At 39.9% G+C, this 25,699-nt stretch overlaps 2 protein-coding genes across 3 annotated transcripts; one reads left to right on the forward strand and one right to left on the reverse strand.

Moving 5' to 3' along the window:
• Window positions 1-1,822: 1,822 nt before the first annotated feature.
• Window positions 1,823-5,711, reverse strand: zic1 (zic family member 1 (odd-paired homolog, Drosophila)). The gene is made up of 3 exons (XM_084746752.1): window positions 3,883-5,711; window positions 3,325-3,488; window positions 1,823-2,928 (listed from the first exon to the last, which is right to left on the reverse strand). The coding sequence occupies exons 1-3, from the start codon at window positions 4,841-4,843 to the stop codon at window positions 2,731-2,733; spliced, it is 1,323 nt and encodes a 440-aa protein (XP_084602878.1). The 5' UTR covers window positions 4,844-5,711; the 3' UTR covers window positions 1,823-2,730.
• A 2,757-nt stretch (window positions 5,712-8,468) lies between these two features.
• Window positions 8,469-14,749, forward strand: zic4 (zic family member 4). 2 transcript variants are annotated; one of them, XM_084746751.1, is made up of 3 exons: window positions 8,469-9,898; window positions 10,007-10,639; window positions 13,299-14,748. In XM_084746751.1, exons 1-3 carry the CDS (start codon window positions 9,472-9,474, stop codon window positions 13,736-13,738), a joined length of 1,500 nt encoding a protein of 499 aa, XP_084602877.1. In that variant the 5' UTR covers window positions 8,469-9,471; the 3' UTR covers window positions 13,739-14,748. The 2 variants fall into 2 exon arrangements, with proteins under 2 accessions (XP_084602877.1, XP_084602876.1); XM_084746750.1 differs by having other exon boundaries at window positions 8,469-10,639; window positions 13,299-14,749.
• Window positions 14,750-25,699: the final 10,950 nt, after the last annotated feature.

A 25,699-nucleotide genomic window follows, 5' to 3' on the forward strand; every position in this document is an offset into this window, starting at 1 on the left:
AGCTGCACAGTGTCTACCTTGGTAACACAAACGTCAGGCTCGGTTTACTGGCCACAAGTGCTGCTGCTGATAAATATTCATGACGCTGGCGCCTGCGCTTTCCCCATATCTGACTGTTTGTCATTTCCAGACTTGAGCGTAAATACATTTAAAGTGGATGTTTTTGCTGCGCTCCTATTTGATCTGGAGTCGCCATCAGCTGTATGGAGACGCGCTGCAGCCTGTCGTCGACTCCTCTCCTTTACGAGCATTTTATTTTCGACACCAGCGTGTGTAGCTTCAGTGGAAAGTAATACGACAGAAGCATGAAGTGGAAATTAAACAGCACAGTCAAGGTCCATGCTTCACATTGGCGCGTTAAAGGAGTAGCGTCTGGCTGCTTTTTGCGGGTTAAAACGTTGTAGTTTCTCTCTTCAGTGAAAACATGTGCAGGGAAATAAAAAGGCAGATAAACTATGAAGAAGTCTGAACCATAATGAGGCAAACAAATCCAAACAAAACTCCAAGTGTATCCAGGAAAGTATTTTTCCATCATTATTAGCCTTGACTCTAAAATAAAATTTTACATTTTACGGGTTTCCTCAAGTTCACATGATGAATAAACTGTTTTTTACTTGGATTTAGCTTCTATCTCAATTTGTCAAACTGGCATCAGCTTTAAATTTAAATATGGCGCCAGCCCAGAGGCCACATGTGACATATATATATATTTTTTAACACATCCAGTTTAAACTATTTATATTTCCAGTTACATGTGAGGATTTTTCTATAAAAGCTGCAGCAAAGTGACTTTTCTCAAACGAATTCAGCCGGCGTAGAGTGCGTCTTTTCTCTAGCAGCACTGGAACCTCAGATGGATAGATAGTGTTAAATAGAGTCGAAAAAGTCATTTTATTACCATCCTTCATTTATCTCCAAATCTAATAGTCCGTGAAAAGAAAATATGAATACATTTCAATACATTTCAACAAATCATCTAAAGATGCTGCTGAGAGTCGTGGATGTTTTTTTTTTATTATTATTATTATTTTGGCTGGTATAACGCGCGCATACACACGTGGACGCGCGCACACACACCTCCTCTGCTGCAGATTCTTTTAAAGATGAAAATTTCTTTCATTTGGGTGTGTGTGTGCAGCAGCAGCAGTTTTGACAGAGCTGCAGACTGACAGATCGTGGCTCCGTGCACACTGGCAGTGTTAACCATGATCACTGGCGGCTGCTGATGTGATCTCTGCCTAATGGGGCGGTCAAGCAAGCTGCAGCCAGCAGGAACAATGAGGGGGCCACACTGACTCCTCCTGCAGCAGCTCGCCCCTTAAAATCTATGAAATCCGACAAACGCAGGACGGAAAATAAATTAGATTTTGAAAATTAGATTCCCGAACAATTAAGTAACGCAAACTACTCCGGTTTATACATCGAGGAACAGGCGTGATTAATCGATTTAATTTGCAAATTACTGCAGGGCAAGGTGTTGGTGTTAATTTTGGATAAACAGAAGATGCAGAAGATGATTGACTGTTAGGGAAGTTTAAAACATAACCTTTAGCTTTGAACACACACACACACACACACACACACACACACACACACACACACACACACACACACACACAGTAAAGAGTTAAAAATATTTGTGCAACTGAACATACACTAAATCCTTCTTTAATCCGTATTAAATGCATTAGTATGCTGAAAAAAAGCTAATTATTTGCAGCAAAATATTCTATTATGTAAAAAGAACCCATTAGTTTCACACAGCACCCATGTTGAGATCAACCTCAATCACCCAAAATGAAACCAATAACCTCTCAACGCATTGCATTCTTGTATTTTTTAATCCTTTAATATAGTACGAAATGTATCCAAACATTTTTTTGTAAACTAAATTTTACATACGAGCGCATTTCTCCATAAATACCGATCATTTCTAACATGTTACCGGTCCTTTACATGCGGATAAATATGGAAAATTGAGCTACTTACATGTAATAATACTTCCTTTCAGACAAAGCAATTGACAGAGAGATTTTTTTATATTTATCACGTACATAAACAGATTGACACGGAATTTCAGGCTTTCACTACACGATTTTTATCGACATGACATTAAATAACAACAATGATACTGTGCTACTCAAACTGGACCTTGGACGAAAATGTTGCACTGAATAGGCTACAAAAGCACATTAATACTAAGAGTCGGTTAGGTCGACGTGTAGACTGTAGTAATACTGAATAATTCACATTTGGTTCACAACTATAACATTCTTTTCAATGAAGTCTATTCATCGCAATATTCTTAAAACCATCTCATTTTTCCATATATCTAGGGACCACATTTTTCACAAATTCCCTTAAACTGTGATAGAACTATTTACAAAATAAAATATTACATTTTTTACCAACTTGGTGAAATCCTTATGTACAAAAATTCAGGCCCCGCATGCTTTTTGAGAAAGTCTCTCAGTAAAAATAAAGACTCAAAGAAATATTTGAGGGGGGAGAAAAAGTTAAACTTGGCTGTCCTCGCCTCCTTTTTGTCCATGCATTCTCTTTCTTTGACATTAAGACAGCCTTTAATTGATCGTTTGGGCCTCCCGTGTGTTTTCTCAGTCCATGTTTCACTGGCTGACTTTATAAAGTCTTTGATTCCAAGCAGTTTTTCTTTCCTTTAAATTCTGCAGTCTCTTTCTTTTGCGCTTTCGTTCTTTTTGTCAAAAATATTTACACGTACCATTCATTGAAATTTGACGACAGCGTGCTGTGGCTGGTTGTGTGGTGTACTGCTGAGGCTGCTGGTGATATGGAGCTGCTGCTCTGGTTCTCTGTGGACGGGGAGACTATGGTGGGAGGTGTGGACGACTCGTACCCTGAACTGGCCGCTGGAGACGGCTGCGGGCCCGGATTGGTGGATTCATGGACCTTCAACAATAAGAAAGAAATTTTTAAAAAGCATCCCGCACATGCTGCTTGTGTTTTGTACAAATAAACGACATGAGAAATTCATCAAAACAAATTAAAAGTCCTAATTTGACTGTTTTTGAACGTCTGCAAAATTCATACCCAAAACATGATTATTCTCATTAAGATCTTAATCTCATTTATCGGTTGAAAGAAAAGAAAGAAAGAAAGTGTCAAAGCAAATTAACTGTGGAAGAAAAGCTCTAACTTCCTCTCACAATATTACACATTATAAATATTTTTTATCCAAATTTCCACTGTAAGAAAAATCTGCAAAAACATATTGTAACATTTTAAAATTCTGTTAAGACAAGTGAGCATGGAAAAGATAAATGAATCAAAGACATCGAGTTTCACCTTCATGTGTTTTCGGAGGGAGCTGGGGTGTGTGTAGGACTTGTCGCACATTTTGCAGAGATAGGGCTTGTCCGACGTGTGGACGTGCATGTGTTTCTTGCGGTCACTGCTGTTTGCAAACCGCCTGTCGCAGCCTTCAAACTCACACTTAAAAGGCTTCTCACCTAAATAAAGACAAAATAAATACACACATTATTTCATTTCAATATATATATATAAAAACTTAATAATGCTGAAAAATAAAACGGCAGCCTTTTTACAACCGTAATCTACTTACAGGCTGCAAATTAATTGGATTTAACCCATTTAGACTAATTAATTAATTCGCTTAATTAAATTTAAGTATGTATCACAAATAACACTTTTAATATAAAATATCAAGACTCTATAAAAGCATGTGAAATATTTTCTGTTGACAACTGCACTGAATCACATGCCAGTAAGGAGACTCCAGCTGCCTAATAAATAATAAGGCGGATCGCATGCATAGTTTGGCTCTTGGATTTTGTCAGCGTGGATTTTGGCAGTAAAAAGCGGGTCAGTCTGTGCGGTTCTTACCGGTGTGAGTCCTTTTGTGAATTTTTAGATTTTCCGATCGAGCAAATACTTTGCCACAGCCGGGGAACGGACACGGAAAGGGCTTTTCTCCGGTGTGTACTCTGATATGATTTACAAGTTTGTATTTGGCTTTGAACGGCTTCCCTTCTCGGGCGCAGTCCTCCCAGAAGCAGATGTGGTTGGTCTGCTCGGGTCCCCCCACATGCTCCACCGTCAGATGGGTCACCAACTCGTGCATCGTGCTAAAAGTTTTGTTGCACGACTTTTTGGGGTTGGTCAGCTGCTCCGGCTCGACCCACTTGCAGATGAGCTCTTGTTTGATGGGCTGCCTCATGTATCGAAAGAAGGCCCCTGCTCCGTGGTGCGCGGCCATATTCATGTTCATGGGGCCGTAGCCGTGCAGCTGGGTGGAGGCGTAGTGGTCGGACCGCGGGCTCGTAACGTGGCCGTACTGGTCGGCTCTCCCGTACATGTCCCCCGAGAAGCCCAGCCGCATCTGGCTGTTGACCACGTTGGAAGACGCATGGCTCGCCGCTTGCTCGTGGAGCCCCGGGAAGAGCAGGTGCCCCGCCGCATCTGAGTGTCCATGTGGCCCTGCGAAACTTCCAGAGGCGAACAAACTGTGCTGCGCCCCGGCCGCGTCCCCGAATCCCCGATTTCTGAACAGAAAGTCCCTGGTGGAGTTGAAAGCCGCCGTGGAGTAAGAGCCAACGTGGGTCGGGTGGTGGTGGTGTCCCAGGGCGGCTGCTGCGTAGCCGGGCGCCTGGGAGGAAAACGCCGTCTGTCCGGAGCCAATGTCGTGGGAGCTGTGGTTGATTTTGAAGGCGCCCATCCCATCCGCGAACGGATTTATCCCCAACGCCACTTCTCTCTCTGTGACTTCGCCTGTTGAGTGATGCCGTGAGGAGCCGAAAGTAGTGACTCCTATGGTGGGATACTGCGGTCCTGCGTCCAAGAGCATCTTCAGTCTAGACTCGCCGAGACGACTGAGAGCAGAAATCACCAAATCACGCACAGATATTCTTCCTCCCCCTCTCTCTAGCTATCTCTTCCTGGACCTCACTCGACTGAGCAAACTCTCCAATCCTCCGATTTTCTGTTTACTTTCTAAGACGCGAGGAATTCCCCTATACCGCTCATCCGACGCACACGCACAATCATGTATACATGCAATATTGTCTTTTGCGGTTTATCTTCCTGTGGCGCAACTTTCACCTCCTCAGTCAGGCGGTGAGCTCTAGACTGATAGTCGCAATCATTCCTGCAGATAAATGAATTGAAAAGACAACACAGTCCAGCCCTGATGAATGGGAGAGGAGGGGGGCGGTCATGTGGGCCCCGAGCCGAGCGCTCATTGGCGGAGCCCCTTTCCCCCCAATAACATCCACTCACCAAATAACAATCCACGGTGCAGGGCCCACACTTCTATTGGCCTCTTTGCATCATCAATCCCAGATATTGTGAGATTGCTGACTGTGAATTTGGTTAAAAGGCTGAATAACAGCAAAACAAAAGTTGAGCTGTAGACAGTCAAAGCACGTTTCTGCAGCCACATTCTGAATTAACTGTTTATAAAGCAAAATGTGTCAGATTGTCTTTGTTAACATGGACAGGTTAGACTACCAAGCAAACACTTTGGTGGTGCAATTGGTGACGTTTTTGTGCAATTGAACACTCAGACTATCTATCTGTCTATCTCAGGGCCGCACCTAACATTTTCTTTGTGCATTATTTTCTCAACTAGTTAATTGCTTGCTCTATAAAGTATCTGGAAATGGAGAGAAAAAAACAAACAACAACAACAACAAAAAAAAATCAGTCTATCATTGTTCCCAGTAACCCAAGATGACATCCTCAAATGTCCACAAACCAAATGCATTCGGTTTAATGTCATAGAATATTGAAGAAATAGAAAATATGCTCATTTAAAGGCATAATATGCAGCATTCTCCTAAAAAATGTATATACTCATATAAATATAATTCATTTCAATTATCACGTATGACCCACTAGAAGTGTGTGGTGGTGTCTGTACCTGAGAGACCCTGCAGCCCTCTGCCTGTATGTCCTAATTTTCTCATTATTTTGCAATGCTTGGGATGCTTTACCAACCCACAACTGAATGTACCTTTAAGACGCTGAAATCTGAGAATTTCAACTTTTTTTCCTAAAAAAAACTCAAGAGATTAATCAATTATCAAAATAGTTGGATTAATGTAATAATCAATTCATTAATTGATTAACTGTTGCAGCCTATCTATCTATCTATCTATCTATCTATCTATCTATCTATCTATCTATCTATCTATCTATCATTATGACACAATTAATTTATGGACTTCTAGCGTCCAATCAAAGCTGGACCCTCATTACGCAGGTCAGGTTCAGGTATGCAGAGACCACGTTTACGTCCTTTTTTTCATTTTCAGGAAACCCCATGGGAAGCCCTGAGGTTTGATATGAAGTCTGCCCACTGTCATCACTCCCTTTAAAGGCCTGTTATTATCAACTTATCCACATCACGTTTTGTTGTGTGCACTGCTCTGCGTGTTTTGCAGCTCCTTGAACACACTGTTTCTGCGTCCACTGGAGCTCACACCGGTGCAACATCTGTGCTTTAGATTTCCACATCATCACGCTCTCCAGCAGCACCCCCCGTTCATAAAGGTTACCTTGAATACATCGGCCAGTGTTTAAGTTGGATGCACTACTATGCCTAATGTATCCATCACAGTTTGGCTTGTGCTTGTGCAACTTGCTCATTCTTTTTCTTTTTTCTTTTTTTTTCTTTTTCTTGTGCAGGCCAGTGATGCATAGCCTGTGTGCAAAACGTTGTGGGTTGTCGAAGTTATCAAGTGGGATTTGCGGCGCTCTCTGCAGGAACCTCCGGCTGCTAGAGTTCAAAGCCACATGCACAGACGTGCCATGCGAACCATTAAAATATCTTCTTGGCTACTAGGCTAGTTTCTTACAAGGCATTCTCCAAGTTCAGTCTTAAGAGACCAGGGAAAGAGGTTTTGTTGTTCTCAACTTAACAAGTAGACCTACAACTTAGCCCACTGTTCTGCTATGCAAAATTTGGAGGGATCTTTCAACAGGTGGAAAACGGTAAGAATGGCATATCATTGTGCAAGAGTGGAGGACATATACTCAGCAACAAGGGAGGCTAAATTGGGAAATGTGCGCCAAAAAAAGACTTATTTTTCAAGTGTATTTGAAGTTTCTGTGTGCCTCAAAATGAGTCTAACATATTTTACTTTTATGCGTAAACGATGCGTCCTAATTAAAAGGCCAATAACCATTTAGTGTCATGATCCTAAGTCATACTGTAGAATGTAAAATGGCTACAAGGAGCTATTTAGGATTTACAGTGAAAGCCAATAAGCCAAAAGCAGCCAAAGCGGCGTTTTATGAGACCTCTCTGCAATATTCAGCTTTCTTTTTTTCCTCGTTGTTTGGGATCTTATACAACTCCCCTGCTTACTCGTCTTCAAGAGTGAGTGCATGCACAAGTTGGACCAGAAATAGCACTTCAAAGTTTTGCATTACGCTGGTGCTGTGATGCCTCTGAAGGCTACAGCTGTGAGCCTCATGAACCCCACGCGCAAAGGCCATTTAATAAACATCTTTTGGATCCGTCATGTCTCAAAATATTGACTCCATTTCTAACGTGCTGGATATGACGCTGTCAGCAGCGATTTTGACAAGTCAATTCAGAGAAAAGGCGAGAGGGATGTAGTTTTTAAATTATTTTTCTCATATAAATATCAGCCAAGTGAGCGAGTATCCTGTTAGTCAGCATATTCATTTTATTACTTTGTTTTTATATCTGAAAACGACACTTTTAGTCAACCTAAACACATACATTTCATAATATAGCCAGTTAATTTTCATATCAACAAATATTTTTTTAAAAAATGTGAGGAGGGTGAAATACTAGTGAGCGCCTGTGACACTAAATTTAGGTTGCAGTTTTACAACCTTCATTAATGACAGAAGTTAAATACGACACAAAAACACATTTTACATTCGACATCAAAGTGGTCAGCACTCTTTGTGACCGTCTTTAATTTATTTTTGTCTTCAACTACAAAGATTAAGCGCTCACTCCAAACTCGGAACATAATTTTGGTTGCAACACACAAACCTGTAAGTCAAAAAAACCCTTCAAACTGTGAAGCCATAAGTGTTGAGGTAATAGCTGTTAATTATAAGAGTATTAAGAGGCGAAGCCAAAAAGAAAATTCAAAATTTGCTAGTTGTGATTTTCAAGTAAGTTAGTGCAAATTTCAGTAATTCATGTCAGAGACGAAAAATGTCCACCGTCCGTGTACAGTAACATTCAAACATTACTCGGCATTTTAATGACCACACATTAGATTTTTTTTTAAATAGTCCTGCTTGGTTTAAAAACACAAAGTCTCTGCAATTAATAATCAGCAGTGAGTGTTAGATAAGTTACACGCATGTTGTTATGATTCGTAACTAATGTCTTTCTTTTAAGCATTAAAACATAAAGCAGACAAGAATCATTAAGGTAAAGTATCACACTTTGTAAGATAATATTGTAGTAACCGATACTTACAGTACACACACGTTTTATTTTGGACTTTAAGTCTGCAGCGGCACCACCTCCTGTGACCCTCATCTGCTGCCGTCCTGGGTCTAAAGCGAAATTACCCCGGATCATAACAACAGGTCCCGTCCATTACATTTTTTTTCCTCGGGACAATGGCCGCAGCTCGCCCTGTTCACACTTCCTACACACATGGATCCCAGCGAGCGGAGCACCGAGTCACAGCACTGCGGAGCGCGCTGAAGGGCAAACGGCTGCATGTGTAAATATGGGTGTTTATCAAAGCGCACATTAATGGTATGTACTGCGGACTATTTTAAACTCCCACGAGGAGTTTTCCTTTGGTTTAAGCTGAGAAGTTTTTCCCCGCTGACGCCGATCTTTTTACGTGCGTAAAGTTGTGCGTAATTTGCGCGTTAAGTTTCATACGTTGCGGGGCAAAATGAAGATATCACTGCATTATTTATGATCCTTACAACTTTTATAGTGACAATATGCACAGTGTTGCACGGCAGTCTGTTGTGTAATTGCATCATCAAAGTGGGAAATTGCTGTTTCATAGCCGCGCTGCTTTTGTCCGCCGCGACAAAAGAAAGACGACTGTATATCTGGAGCAACTTTTTACGAGTTTTATTGTACAATAACCTTTGCATAACAACTATTTTTCTCAAGCGTTGCCTCAGGCACTGCGCATGCGCGCTAGGCTGCTCGCTGTCACTAAGACATTTTTCATCACGTTGGAAACTGTCACCGGTGACGTCAATCACCGGGCTCTGACCAATTAGAGCGCAGGGTGATTGTTTAGCTCCACGGGCTGCAGCGCCTACCATGAATCTCTATTCAGTATCAAAGCGTCCTGCTGCTGCCTCTCAACCGAATGGGATTCCATGTAGTCTGCAGATAGACTTAACTTTATAAAGTCTTTTTTCTTTATTTTTCATTGCGATTAAAATATATTTGTCATCATCATTATTATTTTGCCTGCTGTCAAGTTATTCTAAAATTAGGAAGTAATGAGCGTGGATGCATTGGGAAGCCCCGTGATGGACCCTACGTTTTCCAAACGGAACACGGCGCTGAGATTAGTTGACTTGGCAGGGGCTCACCACCATCACCATCATCACCACCATACCCCTCAGAGCGTGACAGGCTTCCCGGGGTTCAGCAGCCATCCACACTCAATGGCTCACTCGCACCCTGGGGAGATTACTGCGGAACCCCGCCTGGGGCCGAGTCCATTCGGGCCAGAACACATGGGGCACTCCGCGGCCCTCAAAATCAGCCCAGCCCATCATTATCCCCACCACCATCACCACCACCACAATCATCATATGGCAGGCCACAGTGAAGTGGTCTCCAGTCAAACGGGAGCTTTTGGCCCGGTTCAGGCGACATCGGTGCCCTATTCTATGTCTCACACGGCCCAGGCTCTATCCGCAGGTAGGGATTTCCTCATCCGGAGAGATCTGACAGCTCAAGCCATGCCAGTGCTCACTGACCAGACTGCTGGTTCAGCCTCTCACCACGGAATGTTTGTCTCAACAACAGGTAGCTATCCCGGACACTATGGTCACCACCCTGACGCTGGGAACCATACCCTCTTCTCCGGACTCCATCACGACCAGCCTTCTAGCGGATCACCGGGTGGCCAGGCGTTGAATGGACAAATAAGGTTAGGACTACCTGGAGAAATGTACGTTAGGTCTGATCACTTGAGTCAAGTGGCAAGCTCCAGGGCTGATCCGTTCTCCGCCTCGCCTTTGCACGGCTACGGAGGGCTGAATCTGAACATGAATCTGAGCGCTCACCACCACCACCACCACCACCACGGAGCCGGTGCCTTTTTCCGCTACATGAGGCAGCCGATAAAGCAAGAGCTCATCTGCAAGTGGCTGGAGCCGGAGCACTCGCCCAAGAAACTTTGCTCCAAAACTTACAGCACCATGCACGAACTCGTAACGCATGTGACGGTGGAGCATGTCGGAGGACCCGAGCAGGCGAACCACATTTGTTTCTGGGAAGAGTGTCCGAGGGAAGGCAAGCCGTTTAAAGCCAAGTACAAACTTGTAAATCACATTCGAGTGCACACCGGGGAAAAACCGTTTCCATGCCCGTTCCCTGGCTGTGGGAAAGTGTTCGCCAGATCCGAGAATCTAAAGATTCACAAGAGGACGCACACAGGTCAGTAGAAATTTATTTTTAAAAGAAAATGTTGCAGAAATGTTGAATATTTACTGTAATATGTGGAAGAAAATCGTCAAGTTGCATGCTGAAATTCAGACGAAGGCATCCAGACACAAGTCAAATCATGATTACATAATTTTCAGGATATTTTATTTTATTTTATTCGATTTTACGCATTAAAAATATAAAGATTAATCAATATGTGCTGCTGCAGCTACATTGCTGCACTACCACCTGTTTGTTCTGATGAGTTGCATCAGTACAAGTTTTTTTTTTTTCCTTTTTTTTTTTTTTTTTCACAAAAGGTTACTGAGCTTTGGGGGATTATGGTACAACTCACTCAGGCGTTTGACGGTTCGACCTCTTGTTTACACCACAGCACAAAGACTGAGGCCCACAGTCAGGTCCTGTCCATGTAGCTTAGTGCATGCCAGACATGACATGGCAGCAAAAGTTGGAAAGTGCATCTCCACGTTATAGTGTAACTGATATGATAGAGAGGTGATGATGTTTTTTTGTTTCCCACTTGTTGCTTTATTTATTAGCTGCTCTATGCATGCCATTTCGTTTTAATCCATAATAATATTAGTAATAAAAGTTATTATATTATTTGACAATGTTACAATTAAGGAAGTGCTTTTATTTTACATTTAAGTATTTGAAGCCTTTATTTTTAAGTCTGATGGCACGTTTCCATGATGAAACAATAAGCATGCTTTTGCAGTCATCAGCTCTTTGATAGCCTGCAGCCAAAGCAACAAGTTGACAAGTGCACACTGCTAAAATAATTCACCAACAGGTTGGCAGAGCCCCTATGAGCAGTTCAGATTTTGACTTTAAAAACATATAAAGCACAATATGGCTGCTCGCCTCTGTGGCCCCATGCTGCATGTGGAGCCAGTGAGGGAAGGAGGAAAAAAGGCCACAAAATGTCGAGTCAGACTTGTAAATGAATACAATGATTACATTCCTTTTTCTCGGTGGCTGCATGGCATGGCACACTCCCCCCTCCTCTTGCTCCAATTCTGCACCCCTATGTATTATTCATATAATTTGCTCACATTACCTAAGTACAAATCTGTTAAATTATTTCTGTGTGTTGACTCCCAAGGGGCCTGGTCTTTTGGTATCATGTTTAAAACCTATCCGAAAGTGTGGTTATGACTGGGGCTGCCCCTGGGGTCTGTTCCTCGACGGTTTCTTGTACTACACTAATATCCTTGATTGGCTCTCTCAACCCAACAGCTGAAGGTCAAATTGATATTCAAACCCGCAAGTGTAATTAGACAGAGGCAATTACATATTCTCAAAAGCTTTAATCGGGAGGAGAAAAATCAGCAGTGGATGATTTCCGTGTAATTTATTCAGATTGTCTTTTTTTTTTCTTTTGCCTTGTCATAATCAGGTAGGAATACTTGTTATTAAGACGCAAAAATTAGACTCAGTCCATAAGCATTTATAGCAGTCAGGCTGCTATTTGAAAGCACACAGTAGGTGAAGCCTGGCTGTGGCGATACTTTCATTTATCATGTTTTTTCAGTTGGTTTTAGGCCTGCTATGTCTGTGCTCATAGCTTGTCTGTTTTGACGTATGCCTTGATGCATGCAGACGCCAGGTATAGACCCAGGACAGTAGGGGTTCAGCCCTCCTGTTTACACCAGACTGAGGCTCATGGCAGGGCTGTCCAAACAGGCAAACTTTTTTAAAGTGTTCCCTGTAAATAATAAAAAAAAAACCAACATAATAATATTAATAATAAAATGTCTTTTGAAAAATAACAGAAAATAATCCAAGTGCAAGTTTTTGTTGTTGTTGGGTTTTTTTTATTCAAACTTTTTAATTTTTAGAGTCACAGATACTTGTTGCTTTGTTATTTTAAGCCCATGTGTGCCCATAAAGTGGTGTTACCCATGTTGTTAATGTATTTAGAATCAGTGGGATTTGTTAGAAATGTTCTCAAGCTCCAGCAAGATATATTGGAAAACATCACAAATTTAAGTGGAATCAATTTTATTTTATTTTTTTTAAATTAACCTTACATAAATGTGTTTGTTTTTTAAAAATTAAACTCAAAATTTCTTTTTTTCAGACCACTTCAAAACTTATGAGCATATGATTATGAACATATGATTATGAACAAAACATGAGTTTAAGTCTTTTGACTTGAAATGATGAGTTCACTCAACTCATCAAATTACATTTAGAAACAAACAGCATCATTTAGCTAATTATTTAAATTAGGTTTGGTGAACTCGCACTTGAAGGCAGCAGGGGAACTTGTGTTTTTAAGTTGAACCTGCTGAAAATGGTTTACAGCTAGTTGTTTGTTTGAGTCTCATTCCCAGGACGTCAAATACAGACGTTTTCTGTTGGTAAAGCCCCCGAGAAGCTACAGCAAAATATGAAAAAAATCAAAATACAGGCAGAGGGCAGGATATCTGCAGATGCAGACACATCCACAAACTTTTAATGGGTCAAAAGTGGTGATTAAAATGGAATGTGTTTATGAGTTTATATGTTGCATTAATGAGATTTGTCTCACTATCAAGCTGCTAAAACACAGGAGGATATGGTCTCATAAAATAAATAAATAATCTGACTTTGAATCTTTAATATGTCGATTTATCTTGTGTTGTGTCACCATCCCTGTTAACAGGTGAGAAGCCCTTCAAATGTGAGTTTGACGGCTGCGACAGACGCTTCGCCAACAGCAGCGACCGAAAAAAGCACTCCCACGTCCACACCAGCGATAAGCCCTACAACTGCAAAGTGAGAGGCTGCGATAAGTCCTACACGCACCCCAGCTCCCTGAGGAAACACATGAAGGTGCACTGCAAGTCCCCCCCGCCCAGCTCGGGCTACGAGTCGTCCACCCCGTCCCTGGTGTCCCCCTCCTCAGACTTGGGCCGGGAGCCAGGGGGCTCCTCGGTGCTGTCGGAGCCGGTGGGAGCCTCCCAGCCCGCGAATTTAAGTGAATGGTACGTGTGCCACAGTTCAGGTGCCAGCGGCGCCCAAACACCGCCCAGCGGGGCCTCCACGCCCGACCCCACAGACGAGCCACCGTACAGAAACCCAGAGCCGAGGGACGCGTTTTAACCCGACTGACCAAGAAGTGACAGAACACACTTTAAAAAGCTCGACTATTAAAAATGGTTTGGCTTCGGTGCCTATACACGCCTGTGAGGGCCCACTTCTGGTCCCCCCCCCCCCCTCTCTCTTCTGGATGAGCCACCAAACTGACACCCAGAGCCAAGAGACGCGTTATAACCACATTGGAAGGAAAAAGTGCAAACCTTAAAGACGTGCTAATTTCCAGGCACTATAAAAAGAATATATTTTCAAACCTCAGCGATTCAAAATGGTTGGCTCAGTGCCTATGACGCCCTGACGGCCCACTGTAAATCCCTTAGACTATGTGGTACAGTATATTGTAGGCTAGGCATGTTGGTGTAAAGTTATTTTGTAAATTCCGAGTTTTGATTTTTTATTTATTTTTCAATCTGATCTGAGGATTTTTTTTGTATTATCGAACCAAAGTGCATGTTTCAATTAGGGGCAAAAGATGTACATTTGTAAATTTTGTACAAGTTTCGATGTGTTGATGTTGATAGTTTTTGTAAGGATCTGTCTCTCAGAAGCAGTTTCTTACCGATTTACTGCAGTTATTTGTACAAACATTTTATGTTTACAGCGTTTTTTCTTTTCCATTTGTGCAGAAGGTCAAACAACCAACCGAACTGTTTCATAAATAAGCCTGCAGTATTTGATATACGACCGTGAAATTATAAATGTTTTATCAAAGTGGGCATTTTGTGGTTTTGTATCATTGTCGTCAATATTTTTTTTTCTTTTTTTTTTTTTCTTTTGAAATATTTGAAAACGAGCGGCACTCAAAATGCGTACCGAATTGCCTTGTAATTTGTGAGTATTTTGAATAAATCTTGTATGACTAAAGTGAAAACTGCTGAGCCATTCGGGTCTATATGGAATTTATATCTACTTATCAAATACCTAAAAAACGGGTCACTTTTGGGGGGAGTATGAGCAAAATTTCTGCTATTTTTTTCATCTTTAAAAATAATTTTTCAATTTTTGAAAAAACTGTTGCTTCCTTTAGGAACGCTCTAGTGATGATACACTCATGTTTTTGCTACTTTTCCCCTAAAATCCAAATAAATAACTTAAAAATAAATAATGAAAGCCTTTTTAAGGTTAGAAAATATAATCTTTAAATCTAAAGTGTTTCTCGTTAAAAGGTTCGACTTAAATTTCGTTAAAGTCTTACTTTCTGTGGCTTGATGCAGACGTGGGTTAGAGTCTGATGAAGGGGCTACAATATTCTGATCCAGACTTCAAAGAGCATTTCGTACAAAGAGCCATTTTTTCACGACGGTGAATCCTCATGGTGAATTAAGATTTCTATAGCAATAGCCAAGTCAAACTCAAATGATATGGGGGCCAAGTCCGCGGACTCAAAAGCCCGCTCTAAAGAATGTAATATTTGCTTCCCATGGGGTAGGAAACGGTAATCTATGTCCTTTATACTGCAGACTAGGGCAGCATAAAGAAGAAAAATATATTCTTTTGCTCCAGGCCTACTTTACGACAATCAAAGGAGAAGCCGCTCAAACGCAGTTGTCCCACACTATAATAGACTTGCATTGCAAGAGGGCCGAACTGCTCAATGGATACATTTAATCATATTTTAGGCTTCATACATGAAATGTGTAAAACACCACCAAGTGAAATTAATTATGTCTGCTTTAAACGCTTTTATTTTTTTAAGATAAATATTTTTTTTCATTAGTGTATACAATATAAAAAGTGTAAAATGAGTTTGAAGAGGAGTGAAAACACGCAGCTAAAGAGCTCTGTTGTGCTGGGAAAACTTCTTGGCTGAGGGGTAAATTTTCACTCCGGCCTTGAGTCAGACAGAAGTGGGTGGAAACAACTTAGCTACAACTCTCTGATACGTTTATAGAGTTTGGTTAAGTGCATGACAGTTTATTCTTTTCTTTCAGCGCAGAGCAAACACTAAACCAAGGAAATAGAAGAAGATGATGATGCCTCTTTTGGCACCAGCTCTTGTGCGTAAAAGAAAAAAAAACAAAGGAAAGAGGAAGAAAAAACAAGATAGTTGGATCTCAATTGAAAGTGGGAGTCTTTGAAGTGGGAGTTGATATCAGAGGGATTCTTCTAGGTCGTCTGAACGACGTTGATGACACGGAAAGCCTTTTGTCGCCGATTTGTTGGGCTCCTCTCTATTGGGCTCCTCTCTATTGGGCCGTCTAAAGCTTTTAGTTCCAGTCGTCAAAATGGACAAGAACTAACTGAGTCGCGTAAAAACATTTTCCATTCAGCGCTGAAAGTGAAGGATAGGCAACATTTAAAAGGTTGTTTCACTAGAGGAAGAGGCGAGAGAGTTAAAACATGGGTCAGTAAGGCATGGCAAGGCGAGCTCTCGTGTTTTTAGCCAAAGCATTTCTGAATTTGATCTTTACTGCAGCCACACATCAAAGAGAAATGGCCCTGAATTCATTTAGAAACCACAAAGTGAAATAAAATCACGGAGCAGTGCTGCAGGGCTGCTCTGCAAGAGTTTAGTGACTTTTATGCGTAATAATTTATGACTTTGAGCAAATATAAACATTCTGTCTTCAGTCTAGGGCTGAGCAATAATATATCGGTATTATATCGATATTGTGGTAGATATCGGCTTAGATATTGGACATCATTGTAGATGTGGAGTAAGTGTTGTCTTTTCCTGGTTTTAAAGGCTGCAGTGATGTAATATTCTGAATTCACCAGACTTTTCTAGCTGTTCTATTATTTGTCTTTACCCACTTAGTCATTATAAACACATTACTGATGATTATTTATCAAAAATATCATTGTATTGATATTTTGTGAGAGCATCAAAGTCTGTATTGTCCAGCCCTAAATACTTTATATACTGTTGGATAGTTTAATCAATACATCATATTCTGTAAGATAAACATATGCTACACTATTTGAGACTTTATGGCATGTTATTTTAGAGAAAATGTCTATATTTAGATATATATTGTGAAATTGCCTAAAAATTTTGAGATTAATACTCAGAAGCATTATCACCCAGCCCTAATTACAGTGTTGCTGTTTTTCATTGTTGATTATTCAAAAATCTTATTGTGTGAATTAGAACTTTAGCAATTAATCAATTAATTGATGAGTTGTCAGTCAGGAAACTAACATCTATTTTGATAATTGTTCTGAGTGATTTTTTTTTAAGGAAAAAGATCATAAGTCTCTGATTACAGCCTCTCAAATATGAGTATTTTCTGGTTTCTTTATGACAGTAAACAGAATTTTTTTGGTTTCTGTGCAAGGAGACATTTCAGGATGTCACCTGGGGCTTTGGGAAACATTTTTCACTATTTTCTGATATTTTATGGACCAAAGAACAAACAAATGAATCGAGAAAATGCACAATAAATTAATTGATAATGAAAATAATGATTAGTTGCAGCCCTAGTGTAAATAATTTGTGAAAGCACCATAGTCATCCCTCCAGTAAAGTTGCGATGTCAATATCGAGGTATTTGGTCAAAAGTATCTATTTGATCCCGTCCATATCGCCCAGAACTGGTCAGAACTGAGGCTGCCACAAGTTGGTTTGGTTGCAAAGGAACTTGGATCCAAAGAGTTCAAAATGTTAAGTAAACTGTGTTTCCGCCACAGCAGAGATAAAAATATATACACATATATGATGATTGTTTGCTTTTCTTGTAAAAGTTAAATTGCCAGCATGCAGACACTGGATACTACAGACAGCTAGGACTGTAAGAGAGGATCTGTAACAACTGATCCCGTTGGGTTCACTCATCGGGGTTTCCCACCTTCAGCTGAGTGACAACCTCTCATCTGATATCAACTATGAGGTCAAGAATCAAGAACAGGTGTGTGTGTGTGTGTGTGTGTGTGTGTGTGTGTGTGTGTGTGTGTGTGTGTGTGTGTGTGTGTGTGAGTGAGTGTGAGTGAGTGAGAGAGAAATAGAGGAGGAGTAGAGAAGGAAAGAGGCTCCACTTGAGCAGCAAGACGAATGCCAAGAAACAAAACAGAAAACTGATGGTGGTATTGCAGTTTTTACATAAGACATTAATTACAGAAAGGATGTTGTTTAGAAAAAAAAAAGGGGGTGGGGGGGAGTGTTAAAGACAGTATATGCAGGATTTGTCAGTCGCTGTTTGTAAACACACCAGAAAGACAGCTGATTGTTGAGACGTCTGGGTTTGTAAAATTCCCTGAGCACAACAAAATAATGATGAAATAAGAAAATACAGGCAGATGGCAGAGTCTCTGCTCATACAGGCAGCACCACTCACTTCTACTGGATCATAAGTGATGATTTAGAGAGATTATTTTTAAATGAGCCTGTACTTTTTTCTTCAGGAAAATCCTGCGTAGTGTGCCCTCAAACTTCCCAAAGTGCAACAAAACAAAAAGAAAATGAATCCATTTCATTTCTTCCAAGGCCCTCTCACCACCACCGCTGCATCCTGAGGCTCATTTGAGTGTGAAATATCATTTCTTTGTAAAATAATGGAGGCGGTAATCCTACTTCCGGAAACTGTCCGGCATTATTGAACAAAACCCTTTTAATAGGGGGATTAGCAGTCTAGGAGTAAAAGCCTCACTCACCCACCCTCCCCTTTCCCTTCCTTCCACACCACCCCTCATCACTGCCCCCCAGCCTCTTTTCCTCCACGCCCACCCCACGCTCCCAACACCACCATCAGCACCTCCAACACCAACCAGGTCATAATTATCAGGAATGAAGTGGCCGAAATTGGCATGGAAACTAAAGAGAAAGACAGACAGGTGCAATGGAGCCACCAGAGCAGGACAGAGTTGTTATAATAGAGCTGCATGGCATTCTGGGAACACTGGTGGAAGAAAAAAGATGCATTGATTTTACCATTTGTGATAGTCAATAAATAAATAAATAGATTTTAGATGTATTAAAGGGACAGTTCATCAAAAATACTATAGAGATGTCTGCCTTCTCTCAAATATAATGGAACAAGATGGCAGTCAGCCAAAAAAGTGCCTTTTTTGGAAAAAACTCAAAAACAATGTCTTTTTTACATAAATCATAACCCAGTTACTCAAGATAATCGAGGAACTACTTTTTTTATACTAGAGCCAGACCGAAATATCAGTTGGCCCGTATTATTGGCCCAGTATTGGCATAAATTGATATGGATGTATATTTCTCCAGTATGGGCCATTTGTTGTTTTTTTTTTTTCACAGACCATGATGCAGATTGTGTCTTTTTAAATTTACAATGTAGAATTTTTTCTTTTTTTTTTCTTTTTTTTTTTTTTTTTTGCTCTGTTTGTTTGTTATCAATCTATAGTTAATGCTAATTATTACAAATACCAGTAAAGGTTCCCTGATGTTTTTTTTTTGTTTTTTTTTTTTTGTTAAATTGTAAAATATCCAGTCGCCATTTACATATCTTTTTCACTAGTGTTTCATCACCACATTTGAGGGATCATTGCAATATCGACTGATATAGAAATACTGGAATGTTTTTTCACTCCCTAAAATTGTTATTGGAATCGGCCCCAAAATTCCAGTATTGTTCGAGCTCTACTTTCGACCATAGGAAGAAAATATTTGAGAGATGGTAGAGATCTGCAAAATAAACAAGGTGGATAAATAGCATTATAAAGGACAGAGGAAAATATGTGCTTTTGATTTTTGGGATAAACTGTTCCTTTAAAATGTGGCTAAATCTCCCCTATTTTACAGTTCTACTCTTTTTCTTTCTATCTAAATATTATTAAAGGATTATTCTGTTTTTCTTTCCATAAAGGAGCATTACACTTTATTTCTTTGACTTTGATAGAGTGCGCAGAAGAAGTGAGGTCAGAAGGCAAACTATGCAGCACCCACAAGTTAACTACAACCATAAAGCTTGTCATGAATATTGAATATTTTATTCTGATAACACCCCCAAGGTTAGCCAAGATCACATGGCTTTGTGATGTATAGGCTAGCATGAGCTTCCGTCATAAAGATTTATGACAACCTTTAAAGCTAAATTAACTGTATTCCGCATATAAAAAGGTGCGCAAGCAGAGTTAAGGCAGGTTTAAGGCTACACCCCTGCGGTAGCTTTTGTATATAGCAGGCAAACCTCACATAAGTCACCATCCGGAGAGGCTGGAAAAAAAATCTGTGCCAATAAGACCTTATAGACCCCCCTCCCCACCCTCCACCCTCCACTCCACAGGATTTAGGATTACCGTCATCCGCAGATTTTCAGGAAACGAAGTTATTTTACTTCCCTCCAATGCGAATCAGCCCCCTAGCAGCCCATATAGGCCCGAACACGGATTTCTAACAACCTCCACATTATATGGCAGAATGTGCCACATACTTCACACCTGCACTCTGAATAGCAGCTCCCTTTCAGTGTATGATACGCCTGTTGGCCTTGGTCTCAATGCAGCTGCATGAATGAATCAGCGACCCGCTTATTTGGTCTCTTTTGATCTGAGATCTCCTTCTTCTCATTTGATGTCGCAGTCTGAACTGCAGCATTAAGAGCCATGATGACTTCCTTCATTAATGCACAAGCAGTTTTATATACGCATAAGAACTTGTTGCTGCAAACATATAGATCTAAATATTGTTGCAAGCCTATTCAGACATCATGTGTGCGTGTGCATGTGAAGAGGGGGAATAAAAACGTGCAACTCTTTTTGCTACAACACAGTATAAACAGTAATCTGATGGCGCACTATTTCTTTCTGCGGAGCTCTAACAGGCCAACTTAAATCCCTTTTCTTTCTTTCTTTCTTTTTTTATCTTTTTTGCTAATTTCACATTGTTTCATAAAAACAAACCAAATTATTTAAGATTTCAAAATCTGACATTAATGCAAATATTTCAAAAAGAGTCTCTTGTAGGCTGCTCAAACTTCAGATTGAGAAAAGTGGGCCATGCATCACGCAGGATAAATGATTGTGAATTTGAGGATTTACCCTTTGGCGATTAAGTCGCACAGTAATTTATCATAACTTGGATTTATCATCTTCTGCTGACCTCTGAGAGACTGTTCAGTGACACTAATATGTAACAAAATGGCGAACAGGTGTGTTTACAACAAAAAAAAGTCAGGAAAAATAGTCAATGCTGCTAAAGTCAGAAATTTTAAAAGTTGTAGAGGCCTTTTGCTTCAAGTTCCAGCACTGAACAAAGGGACTTAGGAAGTTGAGATAGCCAGAAATAAAAATAAAATAACGATTTTTTTCCTTGGTTCACAAACAAGGAAATGGACCGTTTTAGGACAAAAACCCTCCTACTGATTTAGCCAAAGCCATAATGGCAAAAGTGCGTTCACACACTCGATAAAAGCGACAGTATATCATCATATATCAAAATAACACCGAGTATTAGGGGATGCAAATGCTGCCAACATTATGAATCATTGGTTTATCTGCACTATTTCACACGTCAGATGGGAAATATGTTCAAGCAAATGCACAGTTTGAGGAGAAACATAATGCATGTGATCAGTGTAGCAGTCTATCGAAGACTTTGGGTCATTTCGCCATCTCCCGCAGGAAAGACATTACGCCTCTCATATTTACATACTCTTTAATATTTGTCAAACATTCATAAATTACAAACTAATGAAATGTTCGACGGTCCTTGGAGATCAGGCTAATGAAGACATAGACTTTTTCGCTTCTGACACATCTTTGTTAGGTTTAATACCATTCTCTCCCTATCACGCTCTATTAACTATTATTATACTTATGTCAGGCCACCGCTGACACGTTACGACACCAGGATCACCTGCTGGAGGTGGGCACGCCGTGGGATATAAATGGCCTCCATCTATAACGCCACTAGCCTGTATAAAAAGTGTTAAATGTTAGGGAGATGTATTTTTTTAAATGAATAAAATTACACTGCACACAAAGATTACAAAACCTAAAAAAAATGTTATTCTTTAAAGTAGTTTCAACATAAAAGAATGTGTTTTAAACGCATTTTGAGAATTTTTGGAGCAAGTTTGACAAGTTTAAAAATATACTCCTGGGATGTATTCCACTCCCTTTGAAAAAATAAATAAATAAATAAACACTGTAATTAGGGCTGGGCATATGACTCATAAATAATAGCTCGATTTTTACTATAGTTATCATGATATACATATTTTATTTAAAATAACATACCGTAAATTATTAATTAGTGTAAGCATGTGATGATCTCATAGAATATGATGCATTTCTGTAAATTAAACTACCAAACAGCAGAGGTATTTAGGGCTGAGCGATAAGGATGTTGGTGAACACAATGAGATTTTTGATAAATAATAATCATTAATTGCATGTATTGACTAAGTGGATAGAGATAAATATCTGAACAGATAGAACAGTCTGATAAATACATAGAATTACATAATTTTACTGGAATGCAGCCTTTAAAACCAGGAAAAGGAAACACTTATGTCATATCACCATATAAAGATATCCAAAATCTAAGACGATATCGAGTTTCATAATGATACGTCGATAAAATATTGATAAATTGCTAAGTCCTATAACTGTAATGCATGCTAAAATTGATATTTTTGCAGTGCAGGCAGCTTGTGTGACCACTACAACGTCAAGAGGCACTTGGAGGACCTGTGAAACGAAGAAAAGAGAGGAAGAGGAGGTGGAAAGGAGGAGGAGGGGAAAGATATTAATTATAGATAATTTACGCTCAGGCCAACCATTTATTTATTCATTCGTTCACATTATCATTTCTTCCTTCTTTGACCTCGCTAAAGCTGCGCATCCCGGCACAGTGAAACCCAGCGCTGATCAAAACCGATACACGAAGTTGAAAGACTTTGAAATTCAATGAATGGGGAGGTTATTGTCACCGCAACAATATAGATCCTTGGAGACGTGTTTATTTGACAGAGCAAATCCCCAGCGTGTCAAGGTTGTCATATTCCCCTCAATGTCCAATGCAAATGCCGCGGCATAATCAGATGCAGCAGCATGACGCGTTTATTACTTTGTCAATCATTTTGATACGACAGTATTGAAACAAAGCGAGCCCACGTCCGGTAATAGAATTAAAGCAAACCCTTTCAGCGGCAGGCAATTTCACTTTGACGCGTAAACCATATGTAGGCTAAAGTCCCTCTCTCTCTCAGAGGGGTCAGCGGGGCTTTATCAGCGCGTGAAAACTTTATTGCAACTGTTCATTTCATAATAGCAATCATACTCATACATTTTACGCGATAATTCTGGGTAAAAACTCTTATTTTGGAGGGTTTTTCAAAAGCACAGGAGAATTAAAGGCACTTGATTCTGTCCAAAGAAACACAAAGCAGCACTTTTTTTTTTATTATTCCTACTTCAGCGCAGAAGACGCTATGCGAGGCTTATCCTTCCTTGTCCATGAGTTAATTCATCAAAAGCGGGGAAAAAAAGTTTCAATAAGATTTTTTTTTCTTGCTTTCAATAATAAGCCGACCACTGCGACATTCTTTGAGCTTAGGCTATCTTCATAATACTGATTTGTGTAGCCTAGGAAACTACTCAGACCAGAGCAGAAGCAGAGGAAAGGGTTTTTTTTTGTTCATTTTATTTCTCCAAATTCGCTTGGATAAAATTCACTACAAGTAGAGCAACATTTTTCCTTTTATTTTAAGGAATATATAAGCTAAAATAAGCATAACCAGCAGGAGCAGGCGAGGTAAGTGTTTCCCTCACATACATTATTGCACAGCCTCTATAGTAAAAACATGCGTGAATGATATGTGAGAGTGTGTTAAGAGCTGTCAGGAAATCAACCTCTGAGTCCTTACCCCGACGTTAAGGCTGTCTAATTTCTAGGCATAATTAACTTTATGCTCAAAATCAATTGTTTCCTGTACACAGCCAGGGTCCAGGACTGCAAGCAGTGAGAGGCCTATTTGAGCATGTGAGAAAGCAGGAAGCAGCCCTACCTGCCACTCATTAAGCCCACAAAAACTCAATACAAAGAGGGGGGAAGAAGGATTAGACCTGCTCGTTATACCTGCCGCGCAATTAACACTACTTATTCTGCTAATCCCTCTGTTCTAGAAATAATTGTACTTGCAATAATAATACAAAAAAATAACACGCACGACCCAATGTCTAAATTGGAGAAAATGCATTTTTTTTCGGGGCGTGATAATTATAATAATAATTTATAATAATAATTTGTTTATTATCAGGAATTCTGGTTGTAATTTCTCTCGTCTTCGTCTCTTTCTGTGTGTTTTTAGTGAGGAGGAGGAGGGAGGGAGGGCTGCCTTTAAGAATCTTCTCTTGCTCTTCCTCTTATTTTCAGGTTGAGAATCAGCATCTTCCTCCTCCTCCTCCTCCTCTTCCGCCGTAAAGCGGGTAATCATCACATCCACCCTTTAGAAACGCGAGGTAGCTGCAACTCTTTGTGCCCGTTGTGTTGTAGGTGAATCAGAGCACACTTGAACTGAAAGAGGACTTGACCTTTGCCTTTATGTTTTCCCCCCAATGTTTGTCTAAATCACAATTGTCTTTTGTGCGGGGACATGCGCTGCCGTGACACGTCCCATTGAGCGGATGGATGTTCGCAGTCAGACGGGACTGGAGAGGACGTCAAATGGCTCATAGGTGTTTGGAAACTTTTGGGTGAAGCAGTGAAATAGGGCAGGGTGGAGAGGAAAAAGGCGCAGAAACCTCGCAGAAATTGCTCAGAAATGTACTGCAAGTGACAAATACTGGTTTCCATGATTAATTTCTCGCCTCTGTGTGCTGTAAACACGTTTAAGACGCATTCAAGGACCCCCGCGACGCTTCTAGACGCACACGCTTCATATTGCGGGAGGGATAAACTTGTTACCATTCATGTCACCGCGTAGGTCTACCTACATCTCTGCTGGATGGACATACGGGTCAGTGGAGCTCTCGGAGGTGGGATTCCTCCAGGTTTCTGTCATTGTTCTCTCATGACTCGACTGTAAACAAACACTGGCCTACATACAATCATGTAGTGCGGGTAATTTAAAGGTGGCAAATTAACAACCACGTAAATAAAATAAATTACAAATGCAGAAATATTTATTTGTTGATTTTCATTAAAATAATCCAAACTAAAGACTTAATGGGAAAATCCTATATGCGAAAAAAATAAATTAATTAAAATAACATAGCCTTCAATAAAATATCAAAACATGTGACTTTAACCCCAGCATCCATCTGAGTTAAAAGATTTTTTTTTTTTTTCATTTTTCAAAGTACACTATTTTATTAGAAATCATTTTAAAGTTGCAGTCAAACGCCTTTGACTAATTATATAAATGAGTAGTAATTAATTCTGGTAGAGTTGTAAATAAAAAGTAAAAACCTAGAACCCTGACTGATATATCGGTTCAATCACATTATCGGCCCAATATTGGCTTATCACAGCTATATCAGTCTATAGTGGTATTGGCATATATGTTGACCAATATGTGCCTATAAACCTTTTTTAAACACAACGTAAGGCAGGTTGTTCTTTTTTTATTTTTGTTAACTTTATAGGCATAAGCATTTTGTTTGTATTTGATATTTTTGTCTTAATATATGTTCAATAAATACATATATTTGCTCTATTTCTGTTTACTTTTTTAATATTTAAAGTTATTTATAATTATTAAAAATGCCAGAGCCCTGATATAATTTTGGACAATAAAGTTTATTGTTAAACAGTAAAATATCCTGCCTCCATTACACATATTTGTCACAACTGCCACTCTTGAGGGATCAGCGCAAAACATTCATGTTTATGTATATAATCTGTATTCTATATAAAGAACATCGTCCAATATAGTGTTATTGGGATATTTTTACTCCCAAATATCGGTATTGGCATCAGCCCAAAAAATCCAATATCGGTCAGGCCCTAATTAAAGCTTTATATTTTTCAGTTTTAATCACTTAGAAACTTGTTTTTATTTAACCATGTAACTTCACAGCACCAGAAAACATAATAACTACAGCTGCAACTAAAGA

Source organism: Lutjanus erythropterus, chromosome 21 (genome assembly GCF_056507025.1).
Source record: "Lutjanus erythropterus isolate fLutEry1 chromosome 21, fLutEry1.hap2, whole genome shotgun sequence".
Classification (NCBI taxonomy): Eukaryota; Metazoa; Chordata; class Actinopteri; order Lutjaniformes; family Lutjanidae; genus Lutjanus; species Lutjanus erythropterus.

Excerpts from the sequence above, each read along its gene's own strand:
- zic1 (XM_084746752.1), bottom strand. The coding sequence starts at position 4,843 with ATGCTCTTGGACGCAGGACCGCAGTATCCCACCATAGGAGTCACTACT. Across the intron at positions 3,489-3,882 it reads TCACAAAAGGACTCACACCG|GTGAGAAGCCTTTTAAGTGT; the intron begins GTAAGAACCGCA and ends GTCTTTATTTAG. Across the intron at positions 2,929-3,324 it reads CCCTCCGAAAACACATGAAG|GTCCATGAATCCACCAATCC; the intron begins GTGAAACTCGAT and ends TTATTGTTGAAG.
- zic4 (XM_084746750.1), top strand. The coding sequence starts at position 9,472 with ATGAGCGTGGATGCATTGGGAAGCCCCGTGATGGACCCTACGTTTTCC. Across the intron at positions 10,640-13,298 it reads TCACAAGAGGACGCACACAG|GTGAGAAGCCCTTCAAATGT; the intron begins GTCAGTAGAAAT and ends CCCTGTTAACAG.